At 48.0% G+C, this 27,472-nt stretch overlaps 2 protein-coding genes and 1 long non-coding RNA gene across 5 annotated transcripts in view; 2 read left to right on the forward strand and 1 right to left on the reverse strand.

The window, feature by feature from the left end:
• Positions 1 to 1,685, forward strand: part of ITGA10 (integrin subunit alpha 10) — a 17,723-nt gene extending 16,038 nt beyond the window's left edge. For both annotated transcript variants that reach the window (XM_019956656.2, XM_019956657.2), the window contains exon 30: positions 63 to 1,685. In XM_019956656.2, coding sequence (XP_019812215.2) covers positions 63 to 128 — 66 coding nt within the window. In that variant the 3' untranslated portion in view covers positions 129 to 1,685. The remainder of the gene's footprint in view (positions 1 to 62) is intronic.
• LOC139182140 (uncharacterized) overlaps positions 1 to 16,474 on the reverse strand; it is a 23,330-nt gene extending 6,856 nt beyond the window's left edge. Inside the window, exon 1 of the long non-coding RNA XR_011565706.1 lies at positions 16,338 to 16,474. This is a non-coding gene — a long non-coding RNA (uncharacterized lncRNA). The remainder of the gene's footprint in view (positions 1 to 16,337) is intronic.
• On the forward strand, positions 4,852 to 25,842 carry ANKRD35 (ankyrin repeat domain 35). 2 transcript variants are annotated; one of them, XR_002180310.2, is made up of 16 exons: positions 4,852 to 4,948; positions 5,650 to 5,771; positions 11,221 to 11,351; positions 12,406 to 12,494; positions 12,867 to 12,931; positions 13,762 to 13,819; positions 14,012 to 14,082; positions 14,385 to 14,491; positions 15,123 to 15,307; positions 15,938 to 15,975; positions 16,131 to 18,146; positions 20,001 to 20,090; positions 20,325 to 20,390; positions 21,485 to 21,582; positions 22,017 to 22,046; positions 22,134 to 25,842. XR_002180310.2 is itself a non-coding variant. In XM_019956664.2 (15 exons), the coding sequence occupies exons 2-14, from the start codon at positions 5,733 to 5,735 to the stop codon at positions 21,542 to 21,544; spliced, it is 3,015 nt and encodes a 1,004-aa protein (XP_019812223.2). In that variant the 5' UTR covers positions 4,852 to 4,948; positions 5,650 to 5,732; the 3' UTR covers positions 21,545 to 21,582; positions 22,134 to 25,842. The 2 variants fall into 2 exon arrangements, 1 of the variants encoding a protein (XP_019812223.2); XM_019956664.2 differs by lacking the exon at positions 22,017 to 22,046.
• The last annotated feature ends 1,630 nt before the right edge of the window (positions 25,843 to 27,472 follow it).

The following is a 27,472-nucleotide window of genomic DNA, read 5'->3' on the forward strand; positions in this document are numbered from 1 at the left end:
GGGCCTTTGGCAGGGTCTCCAGGCAGGGCATTTGGTGATGACTCTTATCTCTTTCCCTACAGCTTGGCTTCTTTGCCCGGAAGAAAATCCCCGAGGAAGAAAAAAGAGAAGATAAATTGGAGCAATGAACGTAGAATAAAGTCCATAAAGACCTCTCTTGCAGCTTCTCCAAAAGACTTGCCTAAGAGCAGAAGTTTGAGGGCTCAGATGGTGCAAGAGGAAGAGAGCCTCTGGACTGTCTCCCCAGACCTGCAGCCTGACTTGACTTTTGAGTCATGAGGATGCTGCTGGCAAGAGATGAGGCCTCACCTCAGACAAGAAGGGCTGGCACTAAAACCAGGAACATTCCCACCCTGTGCTTCCCACCTTGTGATCCTGGCTCCAGAGCTTACACTGGGGCCTTAGTGTAGGGCCCTTTTTTCCCCTGTCCCTGAGAATCAGCATTTTTTTGCCTAGGTCCCTAACTTCTTTCAGATTCCCACACTACATCCTCTCTCACAGTTTGGAAAGGACGAGGGTTATCTTCCACCATTCCCCCACCTCTCACCTTCCTGCCTTCTCCCCACTCCACAGGAGTGCGCTGACGTTGGCTTGCACGAAGTAAAGTCAACATCTGCTGCTTTCCTGTGGAGTCTGGTGATTCAGAGGGCCGGATGGGGAGAGTCAACAGGAAAAAAGGAGGGAGGAGGAAAAGCCACAAGAGACATTCTGTACAATTCCAAGAAACAGAGAAGTCTTTAGACAGGCAACTGCCATTCCCCCTGAAACCCGAGACTTTCGTGATGCAGTCGCCTGCGCTTGCCCGCCCTCAGGTGCTGGTGAAAGGGAACTGCTCCAGGCCTGCTGGGCAAGGGTTTCCCAGCTCTGCAGCCTTCCCTGGGAGCAAAGCTAGGGCTGAGTCCCAGATTCTCTGGAGCCAGGGGCCCCCATGTGGCTAGAGCTGGAATAACAGGGAAGACTGCATGCCCCTTCTCAGGCCGCACACCCTCTTGAGCCCTCCTTGGAGCCTCCTTATAGAAACTAGAGAGAAGGGACAGGATTGCTGCTTGATGGTAGGAAACCCTTTCACCTTACTAGATTTGGGAGGCAGCAGCTCCAAGGGGTCTGAACAAGTGGGGTCTGAATTAAGGAAGAAGCTGAAGGTGGCGGCAAGAGGTCTCTGGGAAGCCCCTTACCTGTTTGGCACTGGTTATATAGCACAAATAGCTCCTAGGAAATATTCCAGCCATACCTTGTGAGGCTTCTCTGGTGGCATCAGTTTACCAGCCCTTGCTTGATGTTTACTGGAAATTCTCAACTTAATTTCTATCTCTGAACAACCCCCACCCCCAACTCTCCCTTTTTGGTCATGGCCAGTAAAGAGAAGTGGATTCTCCTTGACAATTGGGTAACTTGCAGTTCTTTGCAACCAAGACTCTGGATACCAAAGTCAGGTACTGGTTTCCAGAGAGCAGCTCTGACAGACACTTGAAGAATCAACACCCATTTACAGCCAAGGAGAGAGGGGACCTGACCAGGCAGTTGACTAACAGCCACAGATTATCCTCCAGGGCTGTTCTTGAGATCTGGTCAGAGGGTTTATTTTGACTTGTCTCTGACCTTTTACAGACAGCATTGTCTCTGTTTCCTAAAAAGGTGGACAGTTTATCAGATGGTCAGAACAAATAAAGTTCAGTATCAAATGACTTCTGGTTCTTCTTGAGTTCCCTGGGATATAAACTGCTCACAAATTGTGAGAGGTGGAGCCTTGATTCACCTGAGACCCTATACAGTTGAGTCCCTGGAAGATGAAGTTATGAAGGATTTGAAGTGATTTCTGTGACTCTCCTACTGGAGATGTGCCCTAGCCTCCTGCAATCCTCACCTGCTTATGTGAGCATAGAGTGTAAAATGTGTAGGTTTGGTTTGGTAAGCACATACACCTAGATCGAAATTCCAGGTCTGCCATTTATGAGCTATATGGCCTTGGGCAAGCCATGACTACCCTGAGGTTCAGATAAGAGGCTGTGTAGAACAGTGGTTAAGAATGAAGACAGACTTGAATTTAAGCTATACCACTTGAAGGGCTTCCCTGGTGGCTCAGTGGCAAAGAACTCATCTGCGAATGCAGGAGATGCGGGCTCGATCCCTGGTCCAGGATGATCCCCTGCAGAAGGAAATGGCAACCCGCTCCAGTATTCTTGCCCGAGAAACCCCATGGATAGAGGAGCCTGGCGGGCTACTACAGTACATGGGGTTGCAAAAGAGTTGGACCTGATTTATCGACTAAACAACATACCACATAAAACCTGTTGGACATTGAACAGATTTAACTTCTCTAAGTCTTTACTTTCTTGACATTAAACTTATTAAGGTTCAGACTTCCCTGGTGGTCCAGTGGCTAAGACACCATACTCCCATTGCAGGGAGCCAGGGTTCAATCCCTGGTCAGGGAACTAAATCCCACATGCTACAAGTAAATATCCCACATGCTGCTACGAGGATTGAAGATCCCGCAAGTCACAGTTAAGACACGGCTCAGCCAAACAAATATTTTAAAATAAATGTATTAGGATTGTGAGAACTAAATGAGGTAATTCAAGTAAAGTGAACGTATAGTAAGTACTCAATAAATTGTAACTACTGTTATAAAAATAATTTGTTATAACCTACCCTACATAACCTGCATTGTGAGGACTGAGGAGGTATATTGAAGCACCAAGTGATGCTCATGATCTGGTGACTTGCCTGCTCTTCACAGACTCTCCAGATTTGTTTTCCTATGTGTTATTATCTCCTGCCACTAAATCTTACCCTATGCCTCATCCCCTTTGAAATAAGCCCTCAAGTCCAGAAAGACGATAATTAGGTGATTAACTTAAGGTTCTAAAGGTAGAAATCCGATTGACTAGATTTCTTTAGACACCCAGGGTTCTTCTGTTATCCTCAAGGGACATGGCTGCTTCAGCAATAGGCTTCTAGAGACCATGTCTCTGTCTTTGTTGCGTAACCCTGAGAACAGTGGCTGTTCTAGCTTATTCAGTTCAGTTCAGTTCAGTCACTCAGTCGTGTCCAACTCTTTGCGACTCCATGAATTGCAGCACGCCAGGCCTACCTGTCCATCACCAACTCCCGGAGTTCACTCAAATTCACGTCCATCGAGTCAGTGATGCCATCCAGCCATCTCTTCCTCTGTTGTCCCTTCTCCTCCTGACCCCAATCCCTCCCAGCATCAGAGTCTTTTCCAATGAGTCAACTCTTCACATGAGGTGGCCAAAGTATTGGAGTTTCAGCTTTAGCATCATTCCTTCCAAAGAACACCGAGGACCAATCTCCTTTAGAATGGACTGGTTGGATCTCCTTGCAGTCCAAGGGACTCTCAAGAGTCTTCTCCAACACCACAGTTCAAAAGCATCAATTCTTCGGCGCTCAGCTTTCTTCACAGTCCAACTCTCACATCCATACATGACCATTGGAAAAACCATAGCCTTGACTAGACGGACGTTTGTTGGCAAAGCAATGTCAGGCAGGACAACCATTCTGTGGCAAGCTGGTGTTATTTTGTAGCTGGAGGATCCACGGTGGCTCTCAGCACGTAGGCTATCATTTCATCAACCTTTATGGAACACACTGTTTCTGGGTCAGGGACTGAGGCCATGGTTATGTTGACAGATTCCCCCTCCTTATCCCGAGTCAGCCCACAAAGGGAGATGGATATCCTCAAAGACTGGTTCATCTCATTCTCTCTCCACGATTAATATTTTTCTCCACCTAGAGATCTCTCTCTTCTCTGCTGCTCAGCTCCAGGATGGGACTTTCTCTAACTCCAATCTATTCTTCTATAAGCCTGTTACCTCTTCGTTTGAAGCACAGCCAGTTTGAGAAGCAACTGTAGAACAACAAGCTTGCCTCAGACACACAGAAAGGTGTTGCTCAATGTTTCTTATTGTTGTTCCTTTGTTCCTTCATTCATTACTTTGTTTATTCACTCATAAGACGTTAAGCACCGACGACAGAGGATGAGATGGCTGGATGGCATCACTGACTCGATGGACGTGAGTCTGGGTGAACTCCGGGAGTTGGTGATGGACAGGGAGGCCTGGCGTGCTGTGATTCATGGGGTCACAAAGAGTGGGACACGACTGAGCGACTGAACTGATGTGCTGCTGCTGCTGCTAAGTCACTTCAGTCGTGTCCGACTCTGTGCGACCCCATAGACGGCAGCCCACCAGGCTCCCCCATCCTTGGGATTCTCCAGGCAAGAACACAGAAGTGGGTTGCCATTTCCTGCTCCAATGCATGAAAGTGAAAAGTGAAAGTGAAGTCCGACCCTCAGCGACCCCATGGACTGCAACCTTCTAGGCTCCTCTGTCCATGGGATTTTCCAGGCAAGAGTACTGGAGTGGGGTGCCATTGCCTTCTCCAAATATGTGCTAGGCAATGGGAATAATATAAAATGCAACCTCTACCATCAAAGAGCTCAGTTTAGTAGGGGAAACAAGCATGTAAACAAATAATGGCAAATACAGAGAGCTTGTTGCTGGACAACAGTCACACACAAGAAGTGTGTCACATACAAGAGGCATACTTTTTTTAGGTGGGGTTGGCAGGACTTTAAAAGTTTACAGAAAAAATTTTTTTATGTCTTGAGGGGCCACCAAGTGTGAGAGGAGATATTCCAGGGAGGATTAATCACCAGTTGGAAAGGGAACTGTAGATTAGAACAGCCTCCACATTAGGCTATTTGTGAAAGTAGTGAGAGATGAGACTTGAGAATGTAGGGTGTGGCTCCTAATAAACCTTGTAAATCACATTGAGAACTCAACTTTATTCTGTAGGCTTTCCTATGCACTTGAGTGTGCTCTCTTTGGATGAAGGAGAAGAGACAGGTAGATTGGCTGCAACTGACCAAGCACGAACTGCTGAGAATCTGAATTTAAAGGGCAGTGGAAACAGTGAAGACAGTTTTGTGAGTATTTTTGTGGAAAGAGATGCTAAAAAAAAAACCAAAACACCCTTCCTCTCCCTATGCCTTTTTCTAATTTAGAGATGTGTTAGGATATTAGGCCTGAAGCTCCCGTCTTCAGGTTGGGGTGGGTCATCCTGCTCAGTCCTTGGCTCGGTACCACAATCTCCTGCCGTTTCCAAAACGCTCTCTTCAAACCCTTTTTTGTGCCTGGGTTTTGGGCCGCGGAATGGAGGGAGGAAGCAAAGGTAACTAAGTTGGCAAAGGTCTCTGGATAGAATCAAATCGTTGTCATGAGCGGTTAAATGCGACAGTTGCTAAGATCCGAGCAGACGCGGAGAACCTTGTGTTGGTGCTCGGAGGGGCGGGCCCGAGGCAGGGCTTGAGGGCGGGACCGCCGCGTGGAACTGCGGGGAGGGGCGGAGCCAGGGGAGGAGTTTTAGCTGGAGCCAGTGGCTTCCCTTTTGGGATTGAGCAAGTCAGAGCCGGGAGCGGGTTCGGCTTGGGAGAGCGAGGTTTGAGACCAAGCCCACTTCTCGGGCGGAGACTGCAGGACTTCGACCTCCTTAAAGGCCCAGCAGGGCTGGGCGAGGGGCGGAGTTTTAAGCCCAGCCCTCGGGTTCTAGTCTCTGATTGAACGCGATAGGTCTTGGGGCGGGTCTGGGGCGGAATCCCGTTCTGCATTTGACAGCTCTCTAACACAGCTGCAGCCGAGTCCTGTGGGTTCAGGAACCTGTGGCCCGGCTCTCCGCGCGTCCCCGTTCCCCCCGTGGCTCCGGCCCCGGCCATGAAGCGCATCTTCTCCTGCTCGAGCTCACAGGTGGCGGTATGTGCTAAAATGTCTGGGAGGCTGGGCATGGGGCTGGGGTCCAAGCCCTGTGGTGACAGAGTCCTGAGTCCCGACTCCACGCATCATGGCATTTTATCTCTATCCGTCTTTCTAGCTCTTCCACTTCCATAGTGCAGCCCTCCAGCCCTGCCTTCCTCAAGACCCCGTCCCTTAGCCTCTGACTTGCCTTCCTAACCTCTGCCCTCCCCAAGGTTCTTTCCCTTGACCCTTTCTTGCCCTCCTAGAATCTACACCCCAACTTCTGATATGTTCCCTGCAGCCCCTGGTTCTCTCGTAAAGGCGCTGTTTTCTACTTCTACCCTGTTTCCCAGTACTGAACTGCCATCAGGCGTCTGTCCTTTCCCCAGCCTGGGCTCAGCCCCAAGATCCTTTCCATCTCCCAAGTACCGCCCCACACTCCATTTCCCACCCTTGCTCTATCCTCACGACCCTGCTCTCCTCTATGGTCCTATCCTTGCTCTCAGTCCAACAAGTACTTGCAGCCCTCTGCCTTCCCTACCCCTTCTTCATAGTGTTCTCTGTCCTTGTCCCCATCTTACCCCATAACCATTTCCACTCCCATTCTCTCATCGCCACCACTGGCTCAGACAACAACACTCCAAACCTCTTTCCAGTTGGGACTCCCATAGCAGCAGCCTTCTCCTGTTCTCCCCCTTCAACCTCTGCCCGTCTCTGTCCAGTGGTGGTTCAGCTCCCCGATCTCTTTCTACCTGCTCTCTGTGGGTTAATCTTGCAGTCCAGTCTGGCCACACTGACAGGCACTGCCAGAGGAGGCACAGTTGCCTGGCTGCTCCCCAAGGAATGGGTAAATTGTCCGCAGATTCCACTCTGGCCAGTTCACTGCAGTGCCTGGTCATCAGACAGGTTCTTGGGTCAGTCAAGGCCTTTTGCCTGCTTCTTCCCAGAATCTTCCTTCATTCTAAACCCTCATCCAGTTGTTTAGGGCTCGTAATATGCTTCCTTTGACTTAGCTGGGGAACGGTGATGGTAAGAGAAGAAGAGGATAAAGTGGATTCACACTGAGAGTTCCTAGAAGTCAATCCCCTCCCTTGACTCCCAGAACAGAGGTTCTCCCAGAACAGGACACAGGGAGAAAGTCAACAGAAGAGAGTGGCTAAGGGAGGATATAGATGCTTCTTTTCTGAAGATCTCTTACAGACAGACCTCCTATTGGGGATGAAATTTTCTGTGGACACTGAGATGGTGGCTCATTTAGAAGTAATGTGGCCAACTACCTGTAGTAACATTGCTTAGCCTAACTTGACTTACTGTTGTCATTCATTGAGCAAACATGAGAAATGCTCATCTTCTGCATGAGCAGGTCACAGAAATCTGAAAGCAAGCTATGAGGCAAGAGTAGGTACTCTGTTGAGGCCTGTTCTCATCCCGCTTACGTTTGCTTCCCCTTTAGTTTCCATGCATTAATCAACCAATCAAAAGGCATTATTGAATGACTATTAAAGGTACCAGAAACTGAGGCAACCAAGAGTGTCTTAACTCATGATGATTTTCTTATTCACATGGACTCTTCTTTAGTTACTGAAAGTCCTCCACATTGCTCTTCCCTTTCAGGTTTGTGGAGTCTGCCTCTCCTTAGGAATGGGGAAACTGTTTCATTCTTCCTGATGCTCCATTTGCTGGTCCATGCCTCCTTTTCAGGAAGCTGGACTGAACAATGGAGTGAATACTGAAACTGGAAAGCATCCCTCTGTCCTTCTTCATCCCAGCTCTGCAGAGGTTTGGCCATGAAGAATTTCTACCCATTCTAAACTCTTAGTACAACAAGATTATAGGTAGCAAATTAGATGGATTTAGAACTACTTAGCTGGAAAACAAAAACAAAAACAAAAACTGTTTCCTCAGTCAGGGTAGGGATCCAATAAGATTGAAAATAGACTAGTTTAAGCTGTAAATTGTTTCCTCATGAAACTTCCCCACACTTCTCATGATAAATTCCTCCACTCCCTGGGTGGCTAACCACTCCGAACCAGTTCGTCAGAGAAGTAGTGTCACAGCCTTCCTGACCACTCCCAAAGCCTAGCTTCCTAGTCATGGCAGAAGATTGCCCCTTTCCACCCTCTCTCCAACCCCTGGGTTCAGTGTACCCTCAGACTGAGATGAGAACTGTAGGATCAGTGCTCATTTAAAAATTAATCTAAGTCATCCAGAATACATATAGGAAGTTCAAGAAACAAACAAAAACGTAACTCCTATGAGCTCATTTTGTTTTAGTCCCAAGGAGTGTCTTCCATGTTAGCTTACTCTGCTTATGTAGGAAGTAAACCAGAAAATAGCTTTAAACAGTAGGCACTGAATCAGGTTAGAGAAGTGTCAATTGCATTTTATTATTTTTTTAAAAAGGGTTTATTTACTTATTTGGCTGCATCGAGTCTTTGTTGCAGCATATGGCATCTTTGATCTTTGTTGAGGTATGCAGGTTCTTTAGTTGTGGCATGTGAACTCTTCGTTGTCATGTGGGATCTAGTTCCCTGACCAGCGATCAAACCTGGGCCCCCTGCATGGGGAGCACAGAGTCTCAGCCACCGGACCACCATGGAAGTCCCTCAATTGCGTTTTAAAGATTGAGGGTCAACTCCTGGTTTCTACAGGGCAGCAAAACCATTTCCATTCATCCATCCTACACAGCGGTAGCCATTCTCTCTACTGTTGGCATGTTTCATCTTCATAGGACGCTCATGGGCACACAGCCAGAGATAAGAAGAGGCCGCAATTACTTCTACAAAGGCACCCCTAGTCTTGGCTACAGAAATACAAAGCTTATCCTTGTTTTCAAGTCTACTAATTAATTTGGTGATTGCTCCCTTGAGGCTGTGATGGTTATTCAGTGCCTCTTTCCCAAGGTGAAAAATAGACTAGATCTTGGAATTCAGATTCAGAGGCATCCTTCCATGTTTTTGTTTTTGTTGGCCACACCATGCAGCCATATGGGATCTTGCTTCCCCAACCAGGGATTGAACCCATGCCCCCTACATTGGAAATGCTGTCTTAACCACTGGACAGCCAGGGAGGTTCCCCTCTGTTCTTCTTCACCCTAGCTCTGCAGAGGTTTGGCCATGAAGAATTTCTACCTATTTTAAATTCTTCTTGGTATAACAAGATTATAGAAAGTAAATGGGATAGATTTTAAAACTATCTAGCTGGAAAGAGGATTATCTACATTACTAAGATATACCATTACCATCTATACAGCTTGACTATTGGCCAGTAGGAGCAAGAGCCCTTCCTCCCACTCCCCTGGATGGAGAATTCTGAGCCCAGGAACATCCAAAATGTGCCCAGCAGGTTTGAGAAGGATAGCGATTAGGACTAATGTTTATTGTGTACCTCCTATGTGACAGACAGAGCTAGGTGCTTTATATAGTGTTATTTTATTAGGAAACTGTGGTTCAGAGAAGTTGTTACATGCCTTAGTTCACAAGGATAGAAAGTGTTAGAATCATAATTTTAAACAGAGAACTTCAGATTGAGGTCAGTTAATGGTGGTGTCCTGTGGTGGAGGTGTAGTTCTAGCTCTCTGCCTTTTCTGAGGGTGACATAGCCCCCAGGGGACATTGGATAATGTGTTATTACATCTCAGTCTGTTGAGCAGTCATTTTGCTTATTTTGTCCTTTGAGAATTAACCTGCTTGGAGACTCTTCCTCTTGCCAGGATTAGTGTCTGAACGTGGGTGGCTTTACCCTGGAGGCAGTCTTAGACTGTTTATTTGAAAATAAATAAACCTTCCATAGCTCTGTATTAATATGATCTGGTGGTGAGAACTAAGATAGGGCATCCAGTGGCCTGGGTTCTAATCTCAATTTTACCACTATTCTGTGGTGTGCCCCTGGACAGTTATCTAACCTCAGAGCACTTCAGTTTCTTTTCTGTCAACTAGATAAAATAATATCAGCCCTAACTACTTTCCAGGAACGTTGAGAGGCTAATTGAAATAGCACTTAAAAGGGCTACGAGGAATTACCTCAGGAGTGTTACCTCAGGATCCACTTACCTTAGATAATTTTATGGTGTAGGCATTTAAAATCTTTCCTGTTCTTGATTAATAATTTGCCCTGGCTATGTAAACAGTATTTGAAAATGAGCTGGCTTCCAGAGACTCTATTTTTCCCCACCGCCTCCTATAGCTTCTTTCTTGTTTCGATCACACCTCGTAAAATGCAATGTACCACCACCAATCCCCCACCACTTCCTGTTTTTTTTTTTTTAATAAGGATGCCATATACTTGTAAGGCTTTTTACAGTTTACAAACAGATTTTATATACATTAGCTCATTTCATACAACATGTGAAGTAGTAATTAGTATCCTCATTTTATAGATGAGGAAACAGGTTAGAGGTGTTCAATGGCTTACTCTAGGTCACATAGTTGAGGAAGTGGTCAAACCAGGCCCTGAACTTAGGCCTGCTGACAAATATTCGCCTAGGGCTCTTTTCACCATTCCACAGATTTCTGTATCCTTTCCTCCTTTCCTTTCTCTGGACCAAACAAGGCTTTTCTAGGCTTTCGGCTCTGGGTGCTTTTACACAGCTCTTTCATGCCCTGTAATACTTCAATTATTGTAATTACCCCACCACCTGAAAGAGTCAAGCTGGCATAGTAGAACAATGTATGCCCAGGTGTGGCTCTTGTCTGGAACAGCTGCTCTCTGCCAGGAAAATGAGGAGGGATGGCAGGGTGGAGGAGGGCAACTGTCTCTTCTGCCTCCTCCATAGCTGAAGACCTATCTTGGCCTTTTGGTTGGTGTTGCCAGGGAAGGGGAAGAGGGACTAGCCAAAGGGCCTGGGTATGAGAAGGGAAAAATGGAAACTTTGTGCTTCTCCTCCAAGTTTTGCACCCCAAAGCCAATGGGTAGAGATGGTATGGCTAGGTACTTAGGCTCCTAACTGTGACCCAAAGCTAGGTGCCCTGATTTCTCAAATATCTGAGAACAAAAAACAGAGCAGCACAGGGGGTTGAGAGGCAAGGTGAACCCAAGTCTGGAATGGTCAGTTTGGTTCAGTTTGCTCCAGCAAGCCCTAACGACCAAAAGGGAAGGAGTCAAGGCTAGGACTGCTCGGAGGCTGTGCATCTAAAAATAATCAAAATGCTGATTAAAAAAAAAAAAAAAAGACATTTGAAATACTAGCATTCAGGACTCAAACAATGATTTTTAATTCAGTACTCCAAGCCCCTTTTGGTCCAGAGCTGGCAGTAACTGGCAGTAGTCCTCAGTGGCATGTGAGTTGGTGAATATTGAACTGGCCCAACTATGAAGCATTCAGTGACCTAGGGAGAATGACTTGTGGAACACTGAAAGGACCTCAGGGATGTCCCTTTTCCCTTGCTTGGCCTCCTAACCATCTTTTTTTTCTTCCTCGGCTCTACCCCAACCTCTTAGATTCTCACAATGTGTTGTTCTGGTCCAGGTGGAGAGATGGAACCGCCGTGATCAGAAGCTGCTGGAGGCGGTGCAGCGGGGGGACGTGGGACGCGTGGCTGCCCTGGCCTCCAGGAAATCTACCCGACCCACTAAGCTAGACTCAAACGGCCAGTCCCCGTAAGTAAGTCCTCTTGATCCCCACCTTGGTATGTGTGTCATGTTCAGTTGCTAAGTCGTGTCTGACCCTTTCTGACCCCATTGACTGTAGCCCTCCAGGCTCCTCTGTCCATGGGATTTCCCAGGGAAGAATACTGGAGTGGGTTGCCATTTCTTTCTCCCCCTTGGTACGCGGTTCTCTTTAAAAACCTCAAACCTGAATATGATGTAAGACTAGGAAACATCTATAACTTCAGAGCCCTTTTTTATCTTAATTAGCAAGTATATCAATAAATCTTCACTACTTTTCAAGTGCTGCACAAAGTGGGAGTAGAGATTGTCCTTGAGGTCCTTACACCGCAAGACCCACATCAGCAAAACTGACCGAGAAAGGAATAAAGCCATGAAATAAATGGAAAACTGAAACATACACTAAGTAGGGTATTTCTTCATTGCACAAGTTGGAGGGTATGTATGCTTGAGACACTAGGAGTACAGTGGTGGCCATGAGCATCATGTGGCTGGAAGAGGTGATTAGTACAAGAGGGATATTATTCCTTATCTCTGCCCAAGTCAGCCTGCAAATGTCCAGCCCTCTGCTCTGGCCCACTCTTTCTGTGACATTTCCAGTCTGCTAAGGGTATTGGGCTCAGAGTGACAGATACTTATGTGTTCCCTGGACACCCTGAGATACTCAGATTGCTCAAGACCCATAGCTCTTCTTTCTACCTTTGCTTATGGCCTCCTCTGACGTTATAACAGTAGGCCATTTACCTAGTCTTCTCTTTCGCAGAAAGTCAGGCTAACAGAGCTTTCCTTTCTGCCTTTGGAATTGGCTTTGGGTTGATGGAGCATAGCAGGCAGGGCTTAGAAGATTCTCCCAGGTGGGGAAGATCCCCTGGAGAAATGAATGGCAACCCACTCCAGTATTCGTGCCTGGAGTATCCCATGGACAGAGAAGCTGACGTGGGGTACATGGAGTCACAAAGAATTGGACATGACTAACTGAGTAAAACTATTCCTCATCTTTATGAGGTCCCTTTATCTTTCTGCCTCCCGGCCTTGACTCTGGCAGGTTTCATCTGGCCGCCTCCAAAGGCCTGACAGAATGTCTGACTATACTACTTGCCAGTGGGGCTGACATCAACAGCAAGAATGAGGACGGTGAGTTAGACTGAGCACTGGGCCATGCTGCTTGCTTTTCCCTTTATAGCAGCAGTGAGGGGTTGGGGTAGGGCAGTCCTGGGCCCTGCTGGGCATTCAGCTGTAGTCCCCCCTGCTTCTCTCCTTGTAAGTCCCTGCCAGCCTGCTTTCAGGGGTTCCCCTCCTTGCAAGCTGGGCCTACCTCACTCTCACTCCCACCTCCACTGTGGGTACCAGGCACTTGGGGAACAGGAATTTCTGGCCCCATGTGGCTGAGAGTTTCTCTCTCTAATCTCCCTCTGATTATCTGTGCGTCTCTCGCCTTCCCTCCCTGTGAGTCATCAGCATCCATGGGGCCACCTACCCCCTTTCTCTGCTTCTTTCTGTTTCTAGGAAGCACCGCCCTGCACTTGGCCACCATTTCTTGCCAGCCACAATGTGTCAAGGTCCTGCTGCAGGTAAGAGAGACCCCTGATACTACTCTTTTGAAAGGAAGAAGCGGACCCAGAGACTCCTGACTTTGTCTTGTACTCACCAGCAACATTTGGTCAAATGTACCCCTCACATCCCCAGTAAGAGAGCTGGTAATCTCTCATTCATTAATTCGTCAGTATTTATTTAATATCTGCTATGTGCAGGCACCCAGCTTAATGTTGCCCTCCAGGGCACATCAAAAAGCAGCATTGCCAGGCACTGACACCCAGTCAGTCAGTATGCGTGTATCGAGTTTCACTGTTGGCATAGCCACTGCGGAGACTGACTGCTGTGATGATGGGCGGGTTGAAGGATGGCAGAGGTGTTCATATTAAACCCAAAGTCTGCTGTCTGTTCTTGAGGAGTTTGTAGTCTTGGAGTACAAAGAGAAATATACATGTGAAATGACATGTGGACAGTTCAGAGATAAGCTTCTCAAATTTCAAAAGGCCCAGTTCAACCAGGCCATTGTGCCAATGGATATTCTGCTTTGTTCTTCCTAGCTCTTTCCAAGATTCTCATTTATGATCCTAAAGTACCAGACATGGACTCAGGCGTTATTGTCCTTAATGTGTTTATTTACCTATAATCTGATTTTTCTTAGGCCCTAGGTTTATCAACCAGGGCTGAAATTCAAGGCTGCCTATAGTCTGCAAGGAATAAATTGGACTTGCCTAGTAGTTGGCCAAAGCCATGATCCCTCTGCCCCTCCCTATAGTATGATGAAAGCTGGTCATACAACAGATACAACAGGGTGGGAGATGACAGTGTTAACACCATGCTCCATGCTGCTTCCCTTTGTGACTGTTTGCAGCATGGTGCCAATGAAGACGCTGTAGATGCAGAAAATCGTAGTCCATTGCACTGGGCAGGTGTGTGCCAGGGGACTAGTGGGAAATGGGGCTGCTGGGACCAGAAGGTGAGGAGGGAGGGGAGGATAACGTTTGTGGGGGAAGGGCAGGCCAGAGTTAACTGCTGAAAGGGTTGGAGAGGATCCTGCATCATGGTCTGAGAGGTGCCCTTCTGGCTTCTGCTTAACCCAATCATCCTGTAACCCTCCATAGCCTCCTCTGGCTGTGCCTCAAGTGTGCTCCTCTTGTGTGATCATGAAGCCTTCCTGGACGTCCTGGATAATGTGAGTGTTGGCAGGGCCCTATATGGTGAGGCTGCTACTTTCTTTGAAGTTAATTAGCCAAGTTCCATGACCAGGGGTTGTGAGGCACCACCTCTTCTTCCTTCTCCCTTTGCCCCTCCTCCTTTTTCACAGAGAGGTTAAGGCTTATCTTCTGGAGAGTTTCCAACCCTCTGAGAAGGAGTATTTAGCCCCAGGATTGGCGCTTTTGCCTGGAGAGGTGTGGGAACAGGGGAGTTGGTAGGATGTGCCGAAGCCCTGGTTCCCCTGTCTGCTCACGAACCCCGTTCCCACAATCTGTGCAGGATGGACGTACACCCCTGATGATTGCCTCGCTGGGTGGTCACGCAGCTATCTGCTCACAGCTGCTGCAGAGAGGTGCCCGGGTCAATGTCACCGACAAGAATGACAAGTGAGCCCTCTATCATCCCATCCCATATCCCGACCCTGACAATCTAAAAAGGAGCCACTGGGCAAAGAGTGTGTGTGTGTGTGTGTGTGTGTGTGAGATGGGGAGATTGGTCTCTGTTTTCTTGGGAACATCCTTCCTTCCCAGTGGTGGTTCAGAAGAGCCCTGCTTGGGCTTCACTGTTTTCCTCTTGGTGAGTTAAGAATGTTTTCCTTATACTTTCTTATTCTACTGCTGCCAGTGCCATCCTTCTGGCATAGATGACTCTGGAAGTAGAATTCATACTCCTGGAACCCCTACTTTAATTGACTGGCTTTCAAACTATGTTCTAAGACATAGAATCTGTTTACCCAGTAAAGAACTTATATAGAACCTCAACATATAAAGCAGATGAAAATGGAGCCCCTCAAATGGGCTCCCCGCTTTCTGATGTCACAGTTCCTGGAATGACATCTGAACAGGTCTGGTCTGGCCTAATGCTTTGTCACTGACTGGTGACAGTCTGTGGTTCTCCTGACCACACTGAGTGAGAGCTGACCTTGCAAGTGGATTTTTATTTTTTGTTTTTTTTTGGAAACCAGGACTCCAGGATGTCATGAGAAAAGCCTATGCTCAGATTTGTCTCACCCCACAGATCGGCTCTGATCCTGGCCTGTGAAAAAGGCAGTGCTGAGGTGGCTGAACTGCTCCTGAGCCATGGAGCAGATGCGGGGGCAGTGGACAGCACGGGGCATGATGCTCTGCATTATGCCCTACGCACACAAGACAGGCCGCTGTGGAGGCTGCTGCGGCAGGCCCTGAACCGGCAGGGCCGAGGGGGTAAAGCCAATCCGCTTTTGTGACTCCAAGATGCTCCTTGATAGCCTTAGAATCCAAGAAGCTTCTTAGAATCCCATTTGTTTCCATGGAAACAATCCATGTGATAAATAACTGTCACTTTAGTGGAGAATTTACTTATTTATTGCTTCTGCTATGAGATGACTCCCACTTCCCAAAAGCAAGGTCACAAAATTCTTTAATGCAACCTTGTCTCTCCCTGAAGGCAACTCTGGCTAGCACTGTTGCTAGCATTTATGAGTTGTAATTGTACATCTGTTTGTGTGATTTGATGGTCAATCTGTCTCTTGCCCCTACTATACTGTAACCCCCTCAGATAACCTCCTCTGTTTTGCTCACCATTGGCTCCTGGTTTCTACCTATAACAGTGCTTATTGGCACAGTGTCCAATACATAAATGAGTGAAACAAATAAATGAGCCAACATATCTCTGGGACAGGGAACCAACACTGATGGCTACTTAGGGATCCATCAAATAGAGGTGGCTTCTGGCACCAGAAAGACACGTGTGGTTAAGGATGAACACTGAGGGGCCACTCCTTTCAGAGAAAGTCTGAAGCTAGATTGTGGGCCCTGTCTCCTCTCTCATTTCCCCCATGTCTTTTCATGTAGGTCAGGGGCCAGTTCAACACCTGAATCCTGCATCCCAGGTAAGACCCTAAGCACCTCCTCCTTTTGCTTCTGACCCACCCCAGTCTTTCCCGCTGGGATGTCTCCCAGGCAGGGATCACTGGGGCATCGAGACAGTCTAAGAGAAGAAAGGCTAGCTGCCTGGGTTGATGTCACTGTTCCTTTTTCTACATAGACCTCTCCCTCTGAGCCTCAGGTGGGTGCTCCACCTAAGAGCCCATGGAGAGCAGAGCCTGAGGAGGAGCAGGAGGAAGAAGAGGACGAGGATCCATGTTCAGAGGAGTGGAAGTGGAAGTATGAAGAGGAGAAGAGAAAAGTTTCTCAGTTGGAGCAGGAGCTGCTGCGAAAGACGGAAGAGTGCAAGGCTCAAGCTACAGCTTACCTGGGCCTGGAGAATCAGATTCAAGAACAGGTGCGGGAGCTGGGGCTCCTCCTGTCCCAAGAGCCCAGAGCTCCAGAGAACCAGGGCTCTAGTCTCCGGCATGGAGGAGATGGCATGGAACAGGGCTGTGCCCTCAACCTGCTGGCTAAGCACATACAAGAGCTGAAGAAGCATCAGCAGGCCACAGCTGCAGCGGCAGCCAACCCAGTATTAGCTTCCAAGAAGGCCGAGGATTCAGTCCCAGGGGAGATCCAGTATGAAGCCCAGGGAAGGTCCCAACCAGAAGAACAGGAGCCACCCCAGAGCCCAAAGTCTGAAACTGTAGGGAAAACCACGGAACAGCAACTGACCAACAGTGATGGGCAGGCCCTTCGCCTTGATCAGACTGACCAGCTGTTTGCTGGCCGGAAGGAGAGGCCCCAGGCTCCAGGGTCTGAACCCACAAGCACAGTGGCTGAGCCAGCGGGCACAGCAGCCATGAATCAGCTCCTGCTACAGCTGAGGGAGGAGCTGGCTGCGGTGTGGCGAGAAAAGGATGCAGCCCGGGGGGCTTTATCAAGATCCGTCTTGGAGGGAGCTCTGGGGACACCCCGGGCTGAGGCTGCAGCAGCTGCCTGGGAGAAGATGGAGGCCAGGTTGGAGCAGGTGCTGGTGAGACTGGATCGAGCAAAAGCAGGATTGCAGATGAAACCCAAGGCCCCTGCCCAGGAGCCCAGAGAGGAAGCACCCAAGGCACTCCCAGGGACCATCACCCAAGAGGATGAAGAAAAGGAGAAAAGGGTCCCCGGGGCCCGGGGAGAGCCTCTAGGGGCTCCTGGAGGGGACCAGATGCCAGGAGGAGGCCAGGCCAGGGGACAGCTGGAGAAAGAAGTGTCCGCCCTGAGACTGAGCAACAGTAACTTGCTGGAGGAGCTGGGGGAGCTGGGCCGGGAGCGGCAGCGGTTGCAGGGGGAGCTGCAGTCCCTGAGCCAGCGGCTACAGCGGGAGTTTGTGCCCAGGCCGGAGGCGCAGGACCAGCTACAGCAGTTGCGGAGGAGTGTGGGGCTGCTGACAGATGAACTGGCCCTGGAGAAGCAGGCCACCGAGAAGCTGCGGAAGCGCCTGGCCTCCCAGAACAGAGGCCTCCAGGGGCTGTGGGACTGCCTGCCCCCAGACCTGGTAGGCCAGGAGAGTGCACGGAGCGCAGCCGCCGAGCCCCTCGAAGACCTGCAGGCCTGCATCAGTGCCTTGGTGGCCAGGCACCGCGAGGCCCAGCAGGGGCTGGCTCAGCTGGAAGAGGAAAACCAGCAGCTGCGGGGCTCCCCTTCCCGCCTCGGGGAGCCAGGCGTCTCCTCAGAGGCCTCGGCCTCCCCGCAGGTGGCAGCTCTGGAGCAAGACCTGGGGAAGCTGGAGGAAGAGCTGCGGGCCGTTCAGGCCACGATGAGCGGGAAGAGCCAGGAGATCTGGAAGCTGAAGCAGCTGCTCTACCAAGCTACCGAGGAAGTGGAGGAGCTGAGGGCTCGGGAGGCGGCCAGCCTGCGGCAGCACGAGAAAACTCGGGGCTCCCTGGTGGCCCAGGCCCAGGCTTGGGGCCAGGAGCTAAAGGCTTTGCTGGAAAAGTATAACACGGCCTGCCGGGAGATGGGTCGGCTGCGGGAGGCGGCGGCAGAGGAGCGGCGCCGGAGCGGGGACCTGGCCGCGCGCGCCGCGGAGCATGAGCGCCAGGCCAGCGAGATGCGCGGACGCTCCCAACAGTTCGAGAAGACGGCGGAACTGCTCAAAGAGAAGGTGGAGCATCTCATCGGGGCTTGCCGGGATAAGGAGGCTAAGGTGAGCAGGCAGGCCGGCCAGCCGAAGGGAATATCAGGGACGGTTTCTGCGTGCTTAGGGTCTGTGGCCCTGAAACTGGGGCTTCCCCGGTGGCTCAGCGGTAGTGAATCCGCCTGCAATTCAGGAGCCGCAGGAGACACGGGTTCGATCCCTGGGTCAGGAAGGTCACCTTGAGGTAGGCATGGCAACCCACTCCAGTAATCTTGCCTAGAGAATTCCATGGACAGAGGAGCCTGGCGAGCTACAGTCCACGGGTCGCACAGTCGGACACGACTGAAGCGACTGGGCAGGCACGCACAACCTGAAACTATCTTTGGCCAGTTAGATGAATAGCCCAAGCAGAACCAGTCAGTTGCAAGGACCACACAATGTTCTCCTGGGTCTGAGGGGGTTTGGGGTTGAAAATTGGAAGTAAGGTATAAATTCAAGAGAGAAGGGAGCTTAGGTATTAAAACTTGGGACTCAGGGTTCCCAAGCTCCCCTCTCACCTCAATCAGAGTAGGTTCTACAAAAGAGTTTCACTGGCAAAGAGGGTGCCATGCAGAGGAAAAAATTTGAAAACCATTGTGTTAGATACTCGAGTTTCCTAGTGATTGCTCCAAAAGTGAATATAAGTATATATTTCTAAAAGACATGTTTTTATGAATTCTAAAAAAAACAATTTACAAATGAATTTAGTAATTCTAGAACTGCTTGTGCAATGAGTGAGTTCAGACTTATTAAAATTTGTGTACATGATCAAATTTAGAAGGATTAAAAACTATAGGGAGTTACATTTGACAGAATATAAAGTACATAAATGTAGAAGGAACGTTATATAGAATAGGAATCAGTGTGGGCTGGGGCTAATTAAAGAAGGAATTTTATGTTGGTGTTGAAGATGATTAGACAAATGAGCAAAAGAAAATAGTGTAGTGGGCTCTTAATTGAGATTGTCTGCATTTGAATTTCAATTTCAAAACTAACTGATGGAGGGGCTTCCCTGGCAGGCCAGTGGTTAAGAACTGGAGCTTCCACTGCAAGGGGCACAGGTTCAACCCCTAGCCTAGGAACTAGGATCCTGCATGCCATGAGTGGCCAAACAGAAAACAAACAAAAAACCCAAACTGATTGACCTTGGGTGAGTTATCTAAGCCTCAGTTTTCTCATATATAAAATGAAAATAATAACAATTGTTATGAGGATTACATTAAATAAGATATTACATTTAAAATACTCAGAAAAAATTTTGGCAAATGGCTGCTGCTGCTGCTGCTAAGTTGCTTCAGTCGTGTCTGACTCTTTGCGACCCCATAGACGGCAGCCCACTAGGCTCCTCTGTCCCTGGGATTCTCCAGGCAGGGATACTGGAGTGGGTTGCCATGGCAAATGGCTAATACCCAGTAAAAGTTAGCTACTCCTGCCATTCCTGCCACCATTCCTATTACAGCTGGTTATCATTAACTGCATTTGTGTCTCAACCTCACGAACCACAAAAACTCATCTCCATTTCCTTCAGTGGTCAGCAGCCAGAAGTCAGTCAGGATTCAGTAAGGAGCTAAGAGTGTGGACTGTGAATTCAGACAAATCTTGATTCAAAATCAAATCTTGATTTCATCACTTATCAGCTGTGTGATTTTGACAAATTACTTAACTCCGGCTCCTATCTACAAAACGTGAATGATAATACTTCCCTCAGAGAAGTATTGTTTTTCTTAGAAGAGTTGTTTTGAGGATTAAATGAGACAATGTGTGTAAAAGCACATGGCAGATATTAAATACCCAATAAATGGCAACTGACCTTGACTTTGAGTGGTCCTGGGGTGGGAAATGACTGGGGCCTCATTGATTCCCTTCATTTCCTTTTGGCCTCAGATCAAGGAATTGTTGAAGAAGCTGGAGCAGCTTTCAGAGGAGGTTCTAGCTGTTCGGGGAGATAATGCTCGCCTTGCTCTACAGCTGCAGGTATGTTTGGTCCTCGGGAGATGGGCACTGCTAGAGAAGAGCGTGCAGAATGGCAGTGATGTGTCTGTGGGAGAGATTCTGGGGATCCAGAGGCCCGGCCAGGCAGTGGTCTAGGCTGAGGCGCTCAGGGGCCAAGGGAGCCCACCTGCCACAGCTGATCCCTTCCCTTTGTTGTTCTTCATGCTTGGGGGAGGAGGGTGAGTCACATGACCTCCCACTGATGCTCACTCCTAGGATTCCCAGAAGAACCATGAAGAGATCATCTCTACCTATAGGAAGCATCTGCTGAATGCTGCTCAGGTGAGCCTGGGGGGAGGTAGAGGCAGAGAGCTGGGCAGGGGGCATTGCATTTGGCGCCTCTTCTCTTAACTGCAAAGACGTCATCTCTCAGAAAGCTGGACTTTAAATGTTCCAGTACCAGGTTTCTCGACCTCATGAGGCAGATCAAGAGTATGAGGCAGATCAAGAGTATGAATGTGAAGGGAAGAGGTGTTTGCCCCTCCTTTCCAATTCTCTGACTGACTGAAAGGCTTTTTCCTGTCCCTATGCCCTTTCTTCGGAGAAGAAAGAAAGGCTTTTTCCTGTCCCTATGCCCTTTCTTTCGCCTGGAAAAGCCCATGGACAGAGGAGCCTGGTGGGCTGCAGCCCATGGGGTCTCGAAGAGTCGGACACGACTGAGCAACTTCCCTTTCACTTTTCACTTTCATGCATTGGAGAAGGAAATGGCAACCCACTCCAGTGTTCTTGCCTGGAGAATCTCATGGACAGGGGAGCCTGGTGGGGCTGCCGTCTATGGGGTCACACAGAGTCAGACACGACTGAAGTGACTTAGCAGCAGCATGCCCTTTCTTGGGGAGTTTCCCAGGTGGCGCTAGTGGTAAAGAACCTGCCTGCCAATGCAGGAGATGTAAGAGATGAGGGCTTGACCCCTGGGTTGGGAAGATCCCCTGGAGGAGGACATGGCAACCCACTCCAGTATTCTTGCCTGGAGAATTCCATGGACAGAGGAGCCTGGTGGGCTACAGTCCACGGGGTCACAAGAGTCAGACACGACTGAAGCAACTTAGTACACAGAACATGCCCTTTCAGTTTCCTCCCAAGCCAGCTTATCCCTCACCAAGGAAGAAGAGGTGGGTGGCTTGCTCCTTTATGAGGAACAATAATAACTACAAAGAATTGAACATTTATTTTTGTACCTGGTGCTTTGCTCTGTATTCACAATTGTAACCCTCACAGCAGTCCTGAAAAGTCAATGTCATTATCTTCCTTGTGAAGATTAGGAAACAGCTATGGAGAAGTACTACTAAGTGAGGGCACATAGTAAGTTGCATTCTACTGCACTCTCCCTCTCATGTTCTGTTCATCTCCTTTTGTTTCTTTCCTGCCACCTACAGGGCTATATGGAACAGGACGTGTATAATATCCTCCTGCGAATCCTCAGCATACAGGAGTGAGGCAACCCGTGTCCTGAAGAATATGGGATCTCTCTGTTGTGAGTTATGGGCTCAGGGTGATGAGGGAAGGAGCTTGGGAGAAAGGGGACTTAAGGATGGGAATTGGAGTCTCCTTTTGCCCCAGGTGATAGCTGACACTAGGGAGGTAGAGTGGGACATATCTTGTGGGGGCATAGACTGTTTGAGGTGAGGTCACTTGAGAAGACATGATATGGAGAATGCCTGGGTGCAGTCAGGAGTCAGCGAGCAGATAGACTGAAGGGGCCTGACTTATGGGATAAGAGATGGGAAAGAGGAGCTGAGTGACTTTCCTAGGGTCTGGGGTGGAGAGAAGCCAGTGAAAGATGAGTGGTGGTGGGCCAGTGATGCACGGTTGTTTCCTAGAGTGGGATTCTGCAGATTCCGGAATCTCCTTCACTCCCCACCACTCATTCAAAGTGTAGTCATCCTCTCTCTTTCTCCCGACCCCCAGGCAGCTGGCTATCTTCTCCAGTCCGGATAGGTGAGGATCATTAGCCTCTTGGCATGGGTGGGAAGAGACTGAGGGTATAGAAATGTGTGCATTTCATCCTTGAATTTCCTTTTTCAGGGAACAGAGCATCCTGGTTGGCAGAGGCTCCATCAGGCTGTGGTGGGTGGTGGGTTTGCCACTGGAGGTGGTGTGGGTGGAGCTTCACCTGACATTATGGACCCCAGACCTGAGAACCCGAACCCTGGAATCAGCATGGTTGACATCAGAGGAGGTGTGGGTGGAAGCCAGCTCTATGGAGAATAAAGCGGGAGGCAGGATGGTGTTGGGTGTCATTGTTTCTTCTAAAAGGGGCATGGGGAAGGAATCTTTTCATTCTTTTTTGATCACAAATGGCCCTGTTAAATAGCTGCTTTCAAACTTTGATTATGATCCAGAGTAAGAAATACATTTTACATCCTGTGTGTACATACCTGAAATAATATTTACCCTTATTCAGTTCAGTTCAGTCACTCAGTCGTGTCCGACTCTTCTTGACCCCATGAATCACAGCACGCCTGGCCTCCCTGTCCATCACCAACTCCCGGAGTTCACTCAGACTCACGTCCATTGAGTCAGTGATGCCATCCAGCCATCTCATCCTCTGTTGTCCCCTTCTCCTCCTGCCCCCAATCCCTCCCAGCATCAGAGTCTTTTCCAATGAGTCAACTCTTCGCACGAGGTAGCCAAAGTTCTGGAGTTTCAGCTTCAGCATCATTCCCTCCAAAGAAATCCCTGGGCTGATCTCCTTCAGAATGGACTGGTTGGATCTCCTTGCAGTCCAAGGGACTCTCAAGAGTCTTCTCCAACACCACAGTTCAAAAGCATCAATTCTTCAGCACTCAGCCTTCTTCACAGTCCAACTCTCACATCCATACATGACCACTGGAAAAACCATAGCCTTGACTAGACGGACCTTTGTTGGCAAAGTAATATCTCTGCTTTTCAATACGCTATCTAGGTTGGTCATAACTTTCCTTCCAAGGAATAAGCGTCTTTTAATTTCATGGCTGCAGTCACCATCTGCAGTGATTTTGGAGCCCAGAAAAATAAAGTCTGACACTGTTTCCACTGTTTCCCCATCTATTTCCCATGAAGTGATGGGACCGGATGCCATGATCTTCTTTTTCTGAATGTTGAGCTTTAAGCCAACTTTTTCACTCTCCTCTTTCACTTTCATCAAGAGGCTTTTGAGTTCCTCTTCACTTTCTGCCATAAGGGTGGTGTCATCTGCATATCTGAGGTTATTGATATTTCTCCCGGCAACCTTGATTCCAGTTTGTGTTTCTTCCAGTCCAGCGTTTCTCATGATGTACTCTGCATAGAAGTTAAATAAGCAGGGTGACAATATACAGCCTTGACGTACTCCTTTTCCTTTTTGGAACCAGTCTGTTGTTCCATGTCCAGTTCTAACTGTTGCTTCCTGACCTGCATATAGGTTTCTCAAGAGGCAGGTCAGGTGGTCTGGTATTCCCATCTCTTTCAGAATTTTCCACACTTTATTGTGATCCACACAGTCCAAGGCTTTGGCATAGTCAATAAAGCAGAAATAGATGTTTTTCTGGAACTCTCTTGCTTTTTCCATGATCCAGCGGATGTTGGCAATTTGACCTCTGGTTCCTCTACCTTTTCTAAAACCAGCTTGAACATCAGGAAGTTCACGGTTCATGTATTGCTGAAGCCTGGCTTGGAGAATTTTGAGCATTACTTTACTAGCGTGTGAGATGAGTGCAATTGTGCGGTAGTTTGAGCATTCTTTGGCATTGCCTTTCTTTGGGACTGGAATGAAAACTGACCTTTTCCAGTCCTGTGGCCACTGCTGAGTTTTCCAAATTTGTTGGCATATTGAGTGCAGCACTTTCACAGCATCATCTTTCAGGATTTGAAATAGCTCAACTGGAATTCCATCACCTCCACTAGCTTTGTTCGTAGTGATGCTTTCTAAGGCCCACTTGACTTCACATTTCAGGATGTCTGGCTCTAGGTGAGTGATCACACCATCGTGATTATCTTGGTCGTGAAGATCTTTTTTGTACAGTTTTTCTGTGTATTCTTGCCACCTCTTCTTAATATCTTCTGCTTCTGTTAGGTCCATACCATTTCTGTCCTTTATTGAGCCCATCTTTGCATGAAATGTTCCCTTGGTATCTCTAATTTTCTTGAAGAGATCTCTAGTCTTTCCCATTCTGTTGTTTTCCTCTATTTCTTTGCACTGATCACTGAGGAAGGCTTTCTTATCTCTTCTTGCTATTCTTTGGACCTCTGCATTCAAATGCTTCTATCTTTCCTTTTCTCCTTTGCTTTTTGTTTCTCTTCTTTTCACATCTATTTGTAAGGCCTCCCCAGACAGCCATTTTGCTTTTTTGCATTTCTTTTCCATGGGGATGGTCTTGATCCCTGTCTCCTGTACAATGTCACGAACCTCATTCCATTTACCCTTATTATTTCTTTCCTTTTTTTTTTTTTTTACCCTTATTATTTCTATTCTATTCTATATTCCATCAAAACATATTGGTTACATCCACTAATGAGTCAAGACCCAGTTTGAAAAACAGCATTCTCACAGTTGGAAAAACAGCCCTCTGTAAAAATGGGTATTGACACTCCTCCTTTCTCAAACATCTGTTTCTTACTGACTGAACAGCTCTAATCTTTCTACTTTGGGACTCCTCAGTCCACTATCTTTTTTAAGAAGAAGAGATTGAGAGACCTAGATTTTCTTCAGTATGTACAGTCTAAACTATTTGATCATATGTTAGACTAGGTATCTAGATTTGAGGTGCCTGGTCTCATGAAGTCACTGTTTTTTGTCCCAGGTGCAAAGAGGGTTGAAAAGTCTGATTCCTGGAAACGGGATGAAGGGATACTCAGTTTTGGCTTCTTCCCTCCAGTTCTGTCCTCAGACTGATGAAAATGTATCTCTGGGTCACTTCCCCTGGGTCTCCGCCCCTTCCCACCCCTCCACCAGTCAGACCACTAGGTGAGAGGGAGGCGGTCAGTTACTCAAATGTCTGAACTGCGGTTCGGTGGCCCCCACATCGATCCCTCCCAATTCCTTCTCTCAGCCCGCCCCCTGCTGGGTTACACTGGGTCAGGCGGCAGCGGTTTGGCAGTAAAAACTGACTGGGCTGAGAGAAGGGTGGGGAGGGGCTGTCGTGGAAGACCGGGGGCCATGCAGGGCTGCAGAGCCTGTCTCCAGGGTTTGGCCAGGAGAAGGGGAGCTATGTAGATTAGGTCCTAGAGAAGATGAGGTCAGTTTCAGGGTTTATGCGGATGGACACAGGACTGCTTTAAGGTTGGGAGAATGAAGAGGGGAGGAATTGATGGGGAAAAAAAGGGTGCAGCTGCCAAAAGAGCATCAGAAGGTCAAAGTCATTTCTATTAAGGGGAACAGAACTTCTCTTTTCCTTCCTGCCCTTCCAGTTACCACAGAATAGAAAAGGAATATTACATTCCTTGTTGTATATGCAGTGTGGGGTGGGAAGAATGAAGAGACTGCTGAGAGAAGGGTCCAGGGACGGGGAAATCATTTTGCTAAGTTCGAGTCAGGAAACAGTTCTGGTAATGGAAGTCACGCCTTTGGCTTCCTCTGGGGTTCCTGGAAGTTGATCCCAGGATGGCTGAACTGTGGGAATGGTCAATGATGTTAAAACACAGAAGTAGAAACTTCTCCAGCCATGGGTCTTCCTAAGCAGTCTCCCTTTATACAACCCCATAAACTGTTACCCCAACAACTCAAGCCCTGAAATTTTCCTTGATTTCATAAATAAATCTTTCTTTCTCAAAGTAACCCTAGTCTTAATGTTCCTGTCTTTCCTCCTGGACTGTCTCTTTAGTAGAACTTCAGTAGGGACTTAACTGACTATTCCTGTTTCACTTCTCTCTCCTTCTCCAGATGGGGTGTATGCATGAGAGGAGGTGAAACTTGGTGCGCCCTGATGGGGTTTGAACCCCTGACCATGTTTTTGAATGCCCTCGATCTGAAACTTGGTTCTGATGTGCAATTCACCTCCTTTGTCTGGTCACATAACTTTATTACACTGATGTGAAGAGGGTCTATTAAGTGCCAGGCACTGGGGATAGAGAGAACTTGCAGGTAGGATCAGACTCAGGAGCCCTGGTTCCTAGTTCTTTGTTATCCTATAGGGATGCTAGAACTTAAAACTGCAATGAACTTTTTTTTCTCCCCTTGTGAATTTGTTTTTCTTGAGATATAGGGGATGGGTTGGGGAATATCTCCATGAGTTATGCCCATCAGGGAAATGTCCATTCTAATCTCCTTGGGATAGCTTTTGGAACTTTTTCTTGGAGCTGCTGCTCTTGCTACTGTTACAGAGTCCAAGTTCACTCTGCTTGCCACATGACAGGCCAAGGACTCTGAGAGACAAGATGTTGAGGCAAGGAATTTTATTTGGAAAGCTGGTTGATCCAGAAGATGGCAACATCTCAAAATAACCATCTTGTTCTGGGTGTGGATACCAGGTTCTTTTATGGATCAGAGATGGGGGGGCAGTGGTAGGTGAGGAAACAAAGTAAAAAAAAAAAAAAAGGCCATTAATTTTGCAAATATCTCCTAGAATGGCAAGCCTCAGGCAAGGGGATGTGTTAATTTCTTTCTTCTGCAATCTACAGGTGGACAAGGTTATGAACAAAGGCACTTTCACTTAACAGTGAGGCAGAGGGGCAGAATTCTCTGAAGTTGGACTTTATGTATGATTATAATAACAAAAACAACGGAAAGCAAGTCAAGGAAACAGTTCCAACATGGAGTCAGAATTGACTTCTCCCTGCAACACTACCAGCAACCTCTTCAAGTGCTGAGCAGCTCCTCCTTGGAAGAGCGTTTCCTCTTTTTCTTGGGGATTCAAATTAACTATTATAGGAGATCCCTCCTTTATTAAATTACTAGCAATCAAGGTGAGGTTGAGTTTTTTCCTTTATATTTTTACAGCTTTATTGAGGTATAACTGGCATACAATAAGCTGCATGGAAAGTGTACAGTTTGATCAATTTGGACATATTTATCTACCCATAAGGGGCTTCCCTGGTAGCTCAGCCAGTAATGAATTCGCCTGCAACGCTGGAGACCCCAGTTTGACTCCTGGGTCAGGAGGATGCCCTGGAGAAGGGATAGGCTACCCACTCCAGTATTCTTGGGCTTCCCTGGTGGCTCAGACAGTAAAGAATCTACCTGCAATTTGGGAGACCTGGGTTTGATCCCTGGGTTGGGAAGATCCCCTGGAGGGCATGGCAACCCACTCCAGCATTCTTGCCTAGAGAATCCCCATAGACAGAGGAGCCTGGTGGGCTATACTCCATGGGGTCGTAAAGGGTCAGACACAACTGAGTGACTAAGCACAGCACATACACCCATAAAACCATCACACCAAGATGATGAACATACCCATTACTTCCAAAGA

The sequence above is a fragment of the Bos indicus genome, chromosome 3 (genome assembly GCF_029378745.1).
Source record: "Bos indicus isolate NIAB-ARS_2022 breed Sahiwal x Tharparkar chromosome 3, NIAB-ARS_B.indTharparkar_mat_pri_1.0, whole genome shotgun sequence".
In the NCBI taxonomy this organism is placed as follows: domain Eukaryota; kingdom Metazoa; phylum Chordata; class Mammalia; order Artiodactyla; family Bovidae; genus Bos; species Bos indicus.

Excerpts from the sequence above, each read along its gene's own strand:
- ANKRD35 (XM_019956664.2), top strand. The coding sequence starts at position 5,733 with ATGAAGCGCATCTTCTCCTGCTCGAGCTCACAGGTGGCG. Across the intron at positions 15,976-16,130 it reads ACCTGAATCCTGCATCCCAG|ACCTCTCCCTCTGAGCCTCA; the intron begins GTAAGACCCTAA and ends TTTTCTACATAG. Across the intron at positions 20,391-21,484 it reads ATCTGCTGAATGCTGCTCAG|GGCTATATGGAACAGGACGT; the intron begins GTGAGCCTGGGG and ends TGCCACCTACAG.